General features: G+C 46.5%; 1 protein-coding gene across 13 annotated transcripts in view; it reads right to left on the bottom strand.

Moving 5' to 3' along the window:
- Window positions 1-273: 273 nt before the first annotated feature.
- sytl3 (synaptotagmin-like 3) overlaps window positions 274-12,020 on the bottom strand; it is a 242,705-nt gene continuing 230,958 nt past the window's right edge. For 12 of the 13 annotated variants that reach the window (XM_068044758.1, XM_068044752.1, XM_068044754.1 and 9 more), the window contains one exon: window positions 274-426. In XM_068044758.1, the coding sequence (XP_067900859.1) occupies window positions 358-426 (69 nt within the window). In that variant the 3' untranslated portion in view covers window positions 274-357. Of the gene's footprint in view, window positions 427-4,617; window positions 4,703-12,020 lie in introns of those variants that run through there. The other variant, XM_068044762.1, reaches the window with a different exon arrangement.

The following is a 12,020-nucleotide window of genomic DNA, read 5'->3' as shown; positions in this document are numbered from 1 at the left end:
TCTTCATGGTAGTTCACAGAAACGGGCTGACAGCTAGCACCATTCAATGGATCATCTGGAAGTGCCTCTCAAATACAGGACAACTTTGTTCAATACCATCAATTGAGAGGAATGTAAATAAAGCCAGACCTGGGTGAAAGAAATGTCTTCAAAAAAAAAACAAATGAGTAGCTGCCTGCACTAATAGATTTGCTGCAGGATAACTATATAACAAAAAAAATCTGATAAATAAGAATGACTCTGTCACATGCTACAAAGGATTCAGTCAGCTTATTTAATGCAACTGCAAGGGGACAGCAATAAACACAGCACTACACAGAATAAGAGTAGACAGTTGAGCTGCATTTCTTCTTGATTTTAAATCTTGATACAGGGTGAATCCAAATTATAAACTGGGAGTTTCCACTGAGACCCGAGTGGCAAGATCTACAAAATGACACAAACGTAAAATATATCAAATTACTACAATGGTCAACAAAAGTCAAAAACATTATATATGTACAACTCAGTGTGTACTAAATAAATAGTCAGAGATGGGCCCGAGGGTATGGAAGAAGTAAGGATAGAATTATCAAGAATAAAGTTTAACCTGTTTATGAGCTTAACTGCAAATCAGAGGTCACAATGCACCATGAAACACAATCCTATGTAAATTTGTTATTTATATAATATATAAACAGAAACACAAGGTTTGCTTAAAATATTGGAATCAGATTAACTAAAGTTCGAGTTAGGATGAGAACAGATTGGGAATTGGAGTATTGTGAGGACCATACGGATATGACAGTGCAGGATTTATAGTGTGGAACTATGCAAACAAGGTGTAGTTTTATACTGAATTATACAGGTCCTTGTGTATATATTATAAATAGAATAAAGAAACAACTTGAATTTATATAGTGCTTTTCACAACCTCAGAATGTCTCGAAACGCTTCACAGCCCATTTGCAGTGTAGGCACTGCGGTAATGTAAGAAGCATGGCGGCCCATAAGCATGCAACAAGGTCCCACAAACAGTAATGACATAATGACCAGATAATCTGTTTTAGTACTATTTTTTGAGGGTTTATATATTGGCCAGGAAACCATGGAGAAATTCCTGCTCTTCAAACAATGCCATGGGATTTTTTTTTTACATCTACCTGAGATGGCAGATGGGGCTTCAGTGTAATATCTGATCTGATAGACAGCACCACCTATTATGCAGCACTCCCTCAGTGTCAGCCTAGATTTTGTGCTTAAGCTTCTGGAATAGGACTTGAACATCCAATCTTCTGACTCAGACCCAAGAGTGCATACATTGAGCCACAGCTGACACCTATGTTGATCCAGGATGTACTTAGGGCGGCACAGTGGCGCAGTGGTTAGCACCGCAGCCTCGCAGCTCCAGAGACCTGGGTTCAATTCTGGGTACTGCCTGTGCGGAGTTTGCAAGTTCTCCCTGTGACCGCGTGGGTTTTCGCCGGGTGCTCCAGTTTCCACCCACCGCCAAAGATTTGTAGGTGATAGGTAAATTGGCCATTGTAAATTGCCCCGAGTGTAGGTAGGTGGTAGGGAATATGGGATTACTGTAGGGTTAGTCTAAAATGGGTGGTTCTTGGTCGGCACAGACTCGGTGGGCCAAAGGGCCTGTTTCAGTGCTGTACCTCTAAATAAATAAATAATTTACATCCATTGTAATGTTATCAATATTCTCATTTAATGCTTTGCAAACAAAAGATTTGAGATTCAAGCTTTGCCAAATTTTTGGGTTGCATTAAGCAGGGGTCACTCATTTCACATACATAGGTGGGAGTGTGAATACTGTGTGATTCTATCCTTCACAAACCTCATTCCAAATGTATGGGGGGAGAGGTGGTACAGTGTGATGCCACATTACTCAGACGTCATTCCAAACACAGCTGACACAGTGGGATTCAGCTCTACCCACACCTTATTCCCAATACATGGAGTGAGAGTTGATGTAGTATGACTCAGCACTAGCTATAAAAATAGATTAAAACAGAGGACTAGTAATCCAAAGACCCAGGCTAATACTCTGGGGACATGGGTTCAAATCCCAGCAAGGCAGTGGTGGAATTTAAATTCAATTAATTAATAAAAGTCTGGAATTGAAAGCTAGTCTCTGTAATGGTGAGCATGAAACTACCATCGACTGTCATAAAAACCCAACTGGCTCACTAATATCCTTTAGGAAAGGAAATCTGCCACCCTTATCTGGTCTAGCCTACATATGACTCCAGAGCCACAGCAATATGGTTATCTCTTAACAGCCCACTAAAATGGCCTAGCTAGCCATTCAGTTGTACAAAATTGTTACACAAAAGCTGAAAAGGAATAAAAGCAGACAGAACACCCAGCATCGACCTAGGCACTGGAAACGACAACAGCAAACCCAGCTCTGTTTTCCCTGCAAGGTCCTCCTTACTAACATCTGGGAGCTTGTGCCAAAATTGGGAGAGCTGTCCCACAGACAAGTCAAGCAACAGCCTAACACAGTCATACTCACGGAACCTTACCTTACGTCCAATGTCCCAGACACCATCAGCACCATTCCTGGGTATGCCTTGTCACATCGGCAGGACAGACCCAGCAGAGGTGACGGCATAGTGGTATACAGTTGGGAGGAAATTGCCCTGGGAGTCCTCAACTTTAACTCCGGACCCCATGAAGTCTCATGGCATCATGTCAAACATGGGCAAGGAAACCTCCTGCTGATTACGACCAACCGCCCTCCCTCTGCGGATGAATTAGTACTCCACCACGTTGAACACCACATGGAAGAAGCACTGAGGGTGACAAGGGCACAGAATGTACTCTGGGTGGGGGACTTCAATGTCCATCACCAAGAGTGGCTCAGTAGCACCACTACTGACCGAGCTGGCTGAAACCCAGAGGGCATATCTGCCAGACTGGGCCTGTGGCAGGTGGTGAGGGAACCAACAAGAGGGGAAAAAACCTACTAAATCTTGTCCTCACTATTCTACCTGTTGCAGATGCATCTGTCCATGACAGTATTGGTAGGAGTGACTACCATACAATCCTTGTGAAAACAAAGTCCCATCTTCACACTGAAGATACCCTCCATCATGCATCGAACAGATCTGTCAGCTCAAGACTGGACATCAGCAGCAACAGAAGTGTATTCAACCACTATCTGTAAACTCATGACCCAGCATATCCACACTCTACCATTACCATCAAACCAGGGGATCAACCCTGGTTCAATGGGGAGTGCAGGAGCACAGGAGAGCATGCCAAGAGCAGCACCAGGCACATCTAAAAATAAAGTGTCAACCTGGTGAAGCTACAACACAGGACGACTTGCATGCCAAACAGCAGAAGCAGCGTGCAGTAGACAGAGCTAAGCGACCCCATAACCAACGGATCTAATCAAAACTTGTGAATGATGGTGGACAATTAAACAACTAACAGGAAGAGGAGGCTCCACAAATATCCCATTCCTCAATGATGGGGCAGCCCAGCACATCAGTGCAAAAGAAAAGGCTGAAGCATTTGCGACCATCTTCAGCCAGAAGTGCGGATAAGATGATGCATCTCAGCCTCCTTCTGAGGTCCCCAGCTTCACAGATGCAATCTTCAGCCAATTCAATTCACTCCATGTGATATCAAGAAACGACTGAAGGCACTGGATGTTGCAAAGGCTATGGGTCCTGACAACATCCCAGCAGTAGTACTGAAGACTTATGCTGCAGAACTAGCTGCGTCCGTAGACAAGCTGTTCAAATGCAGCTGCAATACAGGCATCTACCCAACAACGTTGAAAATTGCCCACGTATGTCCTATCCACAAAAAACAAGACAAATCCAATCTGGCCAATTACCGCCCCATCAGTCTATTCTCAATCATCAGTAATGTGATGGAAGGTGTCGTTAACAGTGCTACCAAGCACCACCTAAACAGCAATAACCTGCTCACTGACGCTCAGTTTGGGTTCCACCAGGGCCACTCGGCTCCTGACCTCATTACAGCCTTGGTCCAGCTGAACTCAAGAGATGGGGTGAGAGTGATTGCCTTAATATCAAGGCAGCTTTTGACCGAGTATGGCATCAAGGAGCCCGAGCAAAACTGGAGTTAATGGGAATCGGGGGAAAACTCTCTGCTGGTTGGAATCGTACCTAGCGCAAAGGAAGATGGTTGCGGTTGTTGGAAATCAATCATCTGAGCTCCAGGACATCACTGCAGGTGTCCTCGGCCCAACCACCATCAACTGCTTCATCAATGACCTTCCTTCAATCATAAGGTCAGAAGTGGGGATGTTTGCACAATGTTCAGCACCATTCACGACTCCTCAGATACTGAAGCAGTCTGTGTAGAAATGCAGCAAGACCTGAACAATATCCAGGCTTGGGCTGATAAGTGGCAAGTAACATTCGCGCCTCACAAGTGCCAGGCAATGACCAACAAGAGAGAAGCTAACCATCTCCCCATGACAATGGCATTACAATTGCTGAATTCCCTATGATTAACATCCTGGGGGTTACCATTGACTAGAAACTGAACTGGAGTAGCCATATAAATACCGTGACTATAGAAGCAGGTCAGAGGCTAGGACTCCAGCAGCGAGTAACTCACCTCCTGACTCCCCAAAGCTTGTCCACCATCTACAAGGCACAAGTCAGGAGTGTGATGGAATACAAAAACAAGAAATGCTAGATTCACTCAGCAGGTCTGGCAGCATCTGTGGAAAGAGAAGCAGAGTTAACGTTTCGGGTCAGTGACCCTTCTTCGGAACTGACAAATATTAGAAAAGTCACAGATTATAAACAAGTGAGGTGGGGGTTGGGCAAGAGATAACAAAGGAGAAGGTGCAGATTGGACCAGGCCACATAGCTGACCAAAAGGTCACAGAGCAAAGGCAAACAATATGTTAATGGTGTTTTGAAAGACAAAGCATTAGTACAGATTAGGTGTGAATATACTGAATATAGAACATCAGCAAGTGCAAACCTGAAGAAAAACAACCTGAAAAAAACAGTGGGTAAGCAAACTGAACAAACTAAGATGAAATGAAATAAATGCAAAAAATGTAAAAAAGAATGCAAAAAAAAGGAAGAAAAAATAACTAAAAATGACTAAAAATGAAAGTAAAGTGGGGGGCTGTCATGCTCTGAAATTATTGAACTCAATGTTCAGTCCGGCAGGCTGTAGTGTGCCTAATCGGTAGATGAGATGCTGTTCCTCGAGCTTGCGTTGATGTTCACTGGAACACTGCAGCAATCCCAGGACAGAGATGTGAGCATGAGAGCAGGGGGGAGTATTGAAATGGCAAGCAACCGGAAGCTCAGGGTCCTGCTTGCGGACTGAGCGGAGATGTTCCGCAAAGCGGTCACCCAGTCTGCGCTTGGTCTCCCCAATGTAGAGGAGACCACACTGTGAGCAGCGAATACAGTATACTACATTGAAAGAAGTACAAGTAAATCGCTGCTTCACCTGAAAGGAGTGTTTGGGGCCTGGGATAGTGAGGAGAGAGGAGGTAAATGGGCAGGTATTACACCTCCTGCGATTGCAAGGGAAGGTGCCCTGGGACGGGGACGAGGTGGTGGGGGTAATGGAGGAGTGGACCAGGGTGTCGCGGAGGGAACGATCCCTTCGGAATGCTGACAGGGGAAGGGAGGGGAAGATGCGACTGGTAGTGGCATCACGCTGGAGGTGGCGAAAATGGCGGAGGATGATCCTTTGGATATGGAGGCTGGTGGGATGAAAAGTGAGGACAAGGGGAACCCTGTCACGGTTCTGGGAGGGAGGGGAAGGGGTGAGGGTAGAGGTGCGGGGAATGGGTCGGACACGGTTGAGGGCCCTGTCAACCACAGTGGGGGGAAATCCTCGGTTGAGGAAAAAGGAGGTCATATCAGAAGCACCGTCATGGAAGGTACTGACCCGAAACGTTAACTCTGCTTCTCTTTCCACAGATGCTGCCAGACCTGCTGAGTGAATCCAGCATTTCTTGTTTTTGTTTCAGATTTCCAGCATCCGCAGTATTTTGCTTTTATTTTAGTGTGATGGAATACTCTCCACTTGCCTGGAATGCTGCAGCTCCAACAATACTCAAGAAGCTCAACACCATTCAGGATAAAGCAGCCCACTTGATTGTCACCCCAACCACAAACATTCACTGTCTCCACCACCGACAGTCAGTGGCAGCAATGTGTACCATCTACAAGATGCACTGCAGCAATGCGCCAAGGTTCCTTCAACAGCACCTTCCAAACCCATGACCTCTACCACCTAGAAGGACAAGGGCACCTCCAAGCCACACAGCAGCCTGACTTGGAACTATGTCACCGTTCCTTCACTGTTGCTGGGTCAAAATCCTGGAACTCCCATCCTAACAGCACTGTGGGTGTACCTACCCCACATGGACTGCAGTGGTTCAAGAAGGCAGCTCACTGCCACTTCTCAAGGGCAATTTGGGATGGGCAACAAATGCTGGCTTTGCCACCGATGTCCACATCCCATGAAAGGAATTTTAAAAAGCGCTAAATAGGTTGGTAACAAACCACCCAGTCCAGATGGGATGCACCTAGGTTGCTGAGGGAAGCTAGGGTTGTGATAGCAGAAGGTCTGAAGACAACCTTTAATCCCTAGATATGGGAGTGGTGCCAGAGGACTGGAATTAGAATTTTTAGAATTAGAATTAGAACATTACAGCGCAGTACAGGCCCTTCGGCCCTCGATGTTGCGCCGACCTGTGAAAGATTGATAATGTTTTATTCCTGTTCAAAAAAGGGGAGAGAGATAAACCTGGTAACTACAGGTTAATGAGTCTAACGTTAATGATGGGAAAATTAATACAGATTACTGTCAAGGACAAATTCTCACTTGGAGAAGCATATGTTAATAAGCGACAGCCAGCATGGATGTGTTGAAGGCAGATCATCTCCAACTAAACTGATTGAGTTCTTTGAAACAGTATACTGTATTTGCTGCTCTTGATGCAGTTCCCTCTACATTGGGGATGCCAAACAAGATTGGGTAACTGCTTTGTGGAATACCTCTGTTCAGACTGCAAGTATGACACTGAGCTTCCAGTCGCCTGTCATTTTAATTCTCTGCCCCACTCACTCTGACCTCTCGGTTCTCAGCCTCCTACACTGTTCCAATGAAGCTCAACCTAGGCTTGAGGAACAGGACCTCATCTTTTGATTAGGCCCTTCACAGCCTTCTGGACTCAACATTGAGCTCAACAATTTCAGATCATAACCTCGGCCCTCATTTTTCCCATTTATATCACCTCTAGACCCATCTTTTCTTTCATTCCTTTTGTCATTTAACCTCTCCTGTCCTCTACCCTATCTCAGACCTTCTTGTGTTCTTTCCCCTCCCCCTCCCTTTCATGCATTGCTTAAAACATGATACATCTCTAACTTTTTCAGTAATGATGAAAGTTCATCGATCTGAAATGTTAACTCTGTATCTCTCTCTCCACAGATGCTGCCTGGCCTGTTGAGTATTTCCAGCATTTTCTGTTTTTATTTCAGATTTCCAGAATGCATAGTTATTGTGCTTTTGTAAGAGTGTTGATATTGTTACATTCAGCACTATTGAGAATTCATTCCAATTGAACATCGGGGAACAGTTGATACAGTTGATTCAGCACTACTCACATCTCATTAACAATACAAATAAAATAAAAAAGGAAAACCTATATTTATATCATGCCTTTCATAAGCTCAGGACAACTCCAAAACACTTTATAGTCAAGGAAATGCTTTTGAAGTGTTGTAATGTAGGGAATGTGGCAGCCAATTTGCACACAGCAAAACTCCCACAAACAGCAATGAAAAATGACCAGATAATTAGAGGGATAATTAGTGACAAGGTCTACTCTGCTCTTCAAAATAGTGGCATAGGATCTTCTACGTCCATCTGAGAGCATACATGGGGGAGAAAGTTGATACAGTGTGATTCAGCTCACATCTCATAAACAATGCATGGGGTTGGTGTAGTCTGATTCAGCACTACTTACATCTCATTCCCAATACATTGGGAGAGTTAATACACTGTGATACAGCACTATTCACACTTCATTTCCAATACATTGGAAAGAAGTGATAAAGTGTGATTAAGCACTACTCACACTCCATTCCCAATGTATGGGGATACAGCTGATACAATTTGATTCTGCACTTCTCAAATCTCATTCCAAACACATGGAGGAAGAGTTTAGAAGCAGTTGGATTCAAAACCACTCGCATCTCATTAATACATGGGGAGAGAGTTCACACTGCGTGATTCAACAGTAACCACAGGCAGGATTTTCCGTTTGGGGTAGGGACCATTTCCGGGGCCCGACACCACTCCCAGGGTCCCGATTTTCCCCAAGATTGTCCCTAATTGGCTGGAGGGCACGTTTGGCAGCCAATTAGCAGTGACGAGCGCAGGAAGGAGGTGGGAGGCTGAAAGTGCGGGCCTGATTTAAAGGCTTGGTGGCAGCAATTATTGTGGCAGCTGTCTTGCAATGAAATGGCAGCCAGAAGTGAACAGGAGGAGAAGCAGAGGCCAGGCACCCATGGCAGTGCTGCCCCAAGGTCATGCTGGAGGCACTGCACGAAAGGCACAAAGTCTTGTTCCCGGACAGTGGCAGAAGGCCACTCAGCCAAACCAAACAGACCTGCCTGGAGGTGGCAGAGAATGTGAGCAGCCGCAGTGTTGTCAGGAGGATCTGGGTGCAATGCTGCAAAAGATTGAATAACCTGCTTTGCTCTGGCAAGGTGAGTGCTACACGTCACCCAGATTACAGGCGTCCAGGTCTGCAGCCGCACCAGCTGACATGGTGTTCCTGAACATGGGAGAAATGTGTGCCCAGGCTCATTACTGACCCATCAGCGAGGCTCAAAGCTATAGCGCTTACTGAGAAGCTGGAAGCACTGATAAATGCGGCATCTTATTTAAAGGAGCCACTTGAATTGATGAGAGAGGCCAGCTTAGCCTCATCTTTCTCTCTTTTTGTCCTTGCATAGGAGGGCGCAAAATGCTGGGGGCGGCACAGTGGCGCAGTGGTTAGCACCGCAGCCTCACAGCTCCAGCGACCCGGGTTCAATTCTGGGAACTGCCTGTGTGGAGTTTGCAAGTTCTCCCTGTGTCTGCGTGGGTTTTCTCCGGGTGCTCCGGTTTCCTCCCACAAGCCAAAAGACTTGCAGGTTGGTAGGTAAATTGGCCATTATAAATTGCCCCTAGTATAGGTAGGTGGTAGGGAAATATAGGGACAGGTGGGGATGTGGTAGGAATATGGGATTAGTGTAGGATTAGTATAAAAGGGTGGTTGATGGTCGGCACAGACTCGGTGGGCTGAAGGGCCTGTTTCAGTGCTGTATCTCTAAAACTAAAGGGGAAGGTGCCCCAGCTTGCCATCCTGACAGCTACGGAGGAGGCAACACTTGACATCACAAGGGTGGCACCTCATGGAAGTGGAAAGTGTGTGATAGAGAGATGAGAATACCAGTAGGAGTGGGTGAAAAGGTATTGAATTCTGGAGATGAAGGGGATGGAGTGCACATTTCCCCATGTGACAGTGTGCCAAAACTTCAGCTGCATTGGGAAGCCTCAGTTCTACAGAGGCATCTGCTGTCAGAGATGAGTCAAACGCATTAACAAAAAAACTTCTCTTCCGTTCAGGTGTTGAGGAGCGCAAGCTCCAGCAGCTCTTGGGGACCAACGCCCTTCCCCTTCACTTCCCTCTGACCCCATCCCTTCTTCGAATCTGACCGCCTGTTGTGTATTCACAATACCTCTGACCTTCCCAACTCTGACACTGAATGATCTGTACTTAACAAAGGACTCAGTTTCATCCCCTTATGCCCCCATCAATGAATTTCACGCTCAGCATGATGTTGACCTCTTCTGTTGCCTTTGCCTCTGGGCTCTTCTTTGGCTAGAAGTCATCCCCCGGACCAGAAGACAGGCGACCCATTCACCCATCTTCAGTATTCTCCCTCCACCTGGACCCCTCCCTCTGGCCTCTTACCCGCTCTTGATTTTTTCATTGAGAATGTCGGCATGATATCAGCCGTCTTAATTTCTCTGCTCCCCTCACTCTCTAACCTGTCTCCATCTGAACTTGCTGCACTCCGTTTTCTCAGGTCTAACCCCAACATTGTGTTCAAACCTGCTGACAAGGGTGGCGCTATTATTGCCTGGCACATCGACCTCTACCTTGCAGAGGCTGAGCATCAACTCTCCGACACGTCCTATCTCCCCCGGACGATGATCCCACCACCAAACATCAAGCCACTGTCTCCAGAACTGTCACTGACCTCATCTCCTCTGGATATCTTCCCTCTACAGCTTCCAACCTCATCGTTCCGCAACCCCAGACAGCCCACCTCTACCTCCTTCCCAAAATCCACAAATAGGACTGTCCTGGTAGATGCATCGTTTCAGCCTGTTTCTGTCTCACTGAACTCATTTCTTCTTATCTTGACTATTTTTTCTCCCTGATCCAGTCTCTTTCCACCTACATCCGTGACTCCTCTGACACCTAGATGATTTCGGCAATATCCAGTTTCTTGGCCCGAACCACCTCCTCTTCACTATGCACGTCCAATCTCTCTACACCTCCATCCCCCACCAGGACAGTCTGAGGGCTCTCTGCTTCTTCCTTGAACAGAGGCCCAACTAGTCCACATCTATTTGCGGGGTCAGTCGAATATTCCTTTTTCCAGTCCTACCCAGGCCCCTCTCCCAACTCTTTTTCCATTACATTGATGACTGTATTGGTGCAGTTTCCTGCTTTTGCCCCAAACTGGAAAACTTTATCAACTTTGCTTCCAATTTCCACCCTTCTCTCACCTTCACATGGTCCATCTCTGACACTTCCCTTCCCTTCCTCGACTTCTCTATCTCCGCATCTGGAGATAGGCTGTCCACTAATAATCATCATAAACCACCGACTCCCACAGCTACCTCGACTACACTTCCTCACACCCTAGAACCATAGTAAAGTTACGGCACAGAAAGAGGCCATTCGGCCCATTGTGTCTGTGCCGGCTGAGGAAACTAGCCGCCCATTCTAATCCCACCTTCCAGCACCTGCAGGTTCAGGTACCTTTTAAATGAGTTGAGGGTTTTTGCCTCCACCACCGATCCGGGCAGCAAATTCCAGAAACCCTCTTGGTGAAAAAGGTTTTCCCTTACGTCCCCTCTAATCCTTCTACCAATCACCTTAAATTGGTGCTCCCTGGTAATTGACCTCTCCGCTAGGAGAATCAGGTCCTTCCTGTCTACTCTGTCTAGGCCCCTCATAATTTCATACAACTCAATTAAGTCACCCTGCTTCCTGTAAGGACTCCATTCCATTCTTCCAGTTTCTCTGTCTCCAAGGCATCTGTTCTGATATTACCTTGCACAACAGTGCTTCTGCTATGTCTTCCTTTATCCTCAACCAAGAATTCTCTCCATTGTGGTTGACAGGGCCCTTAACCATGTCCGACACATTTCCCACACTTCTGCCCTCACCCCTTCCCCTCCCTCACAGAATGAAAGGGTTCCCCTTGTCCTCCCTTTCCACCCCACCAGCCTCCACATCCAAAGCATCATCCTCCGCCATCTCCGGCACCTCTAGCATGATGCCACCACCAAACACATCTTCCCTTCCCCTCCCGTCAGCATTCCAAAGGCATCTTTCCCTCTGCGACACCCTGGTCCACTTCTCCATCACCCCAGATACATTGTCCCCTTTCCACGGCACCTTCCTATGCAATCGCATGAGATGTAATACCTGCCCTTTTACCTCCTCTCTTCTCACCATCCAAGGCTCCAAACACTCCTTCCAGGTGAAGCAGTGATTTATTTGTACTTCTTTCAATTCAGTATACTGTAGTCACTGCTCACAATGCTGTCGCCTCTACAGTGGGGAGGCCAAATGCAGATTGGGTGACAGATTTGCAGAACATCTCCGCTCAGTCCGCAAGTATGACTCTGAGCTTCCAGTTGCTTGCCATTTTAATTCACCACCCGGCTCTCATGCCCATATTTCTGTCCTTGGCCTGCTGCTGTGT

This window comes from Heterodontus francisci, chromosome 13, assembly GCF_036365525.1.
Source record: "Heterodontus francisci isolate sHetFra1 chromosome 13, sHetFra1.hap1, whole genome shotgun sequence".
NCBI lineage: Eukaryota > Metazoa > Chordata > Chondrichthyes > Heterodontiformes > Heterodontidae > Heterodontus > Heterodontus francisci.
Note: the sequence above shows the minus strand (reverse complement) of the source record. Positions and strands in the feature narration are given on the sequence as shown.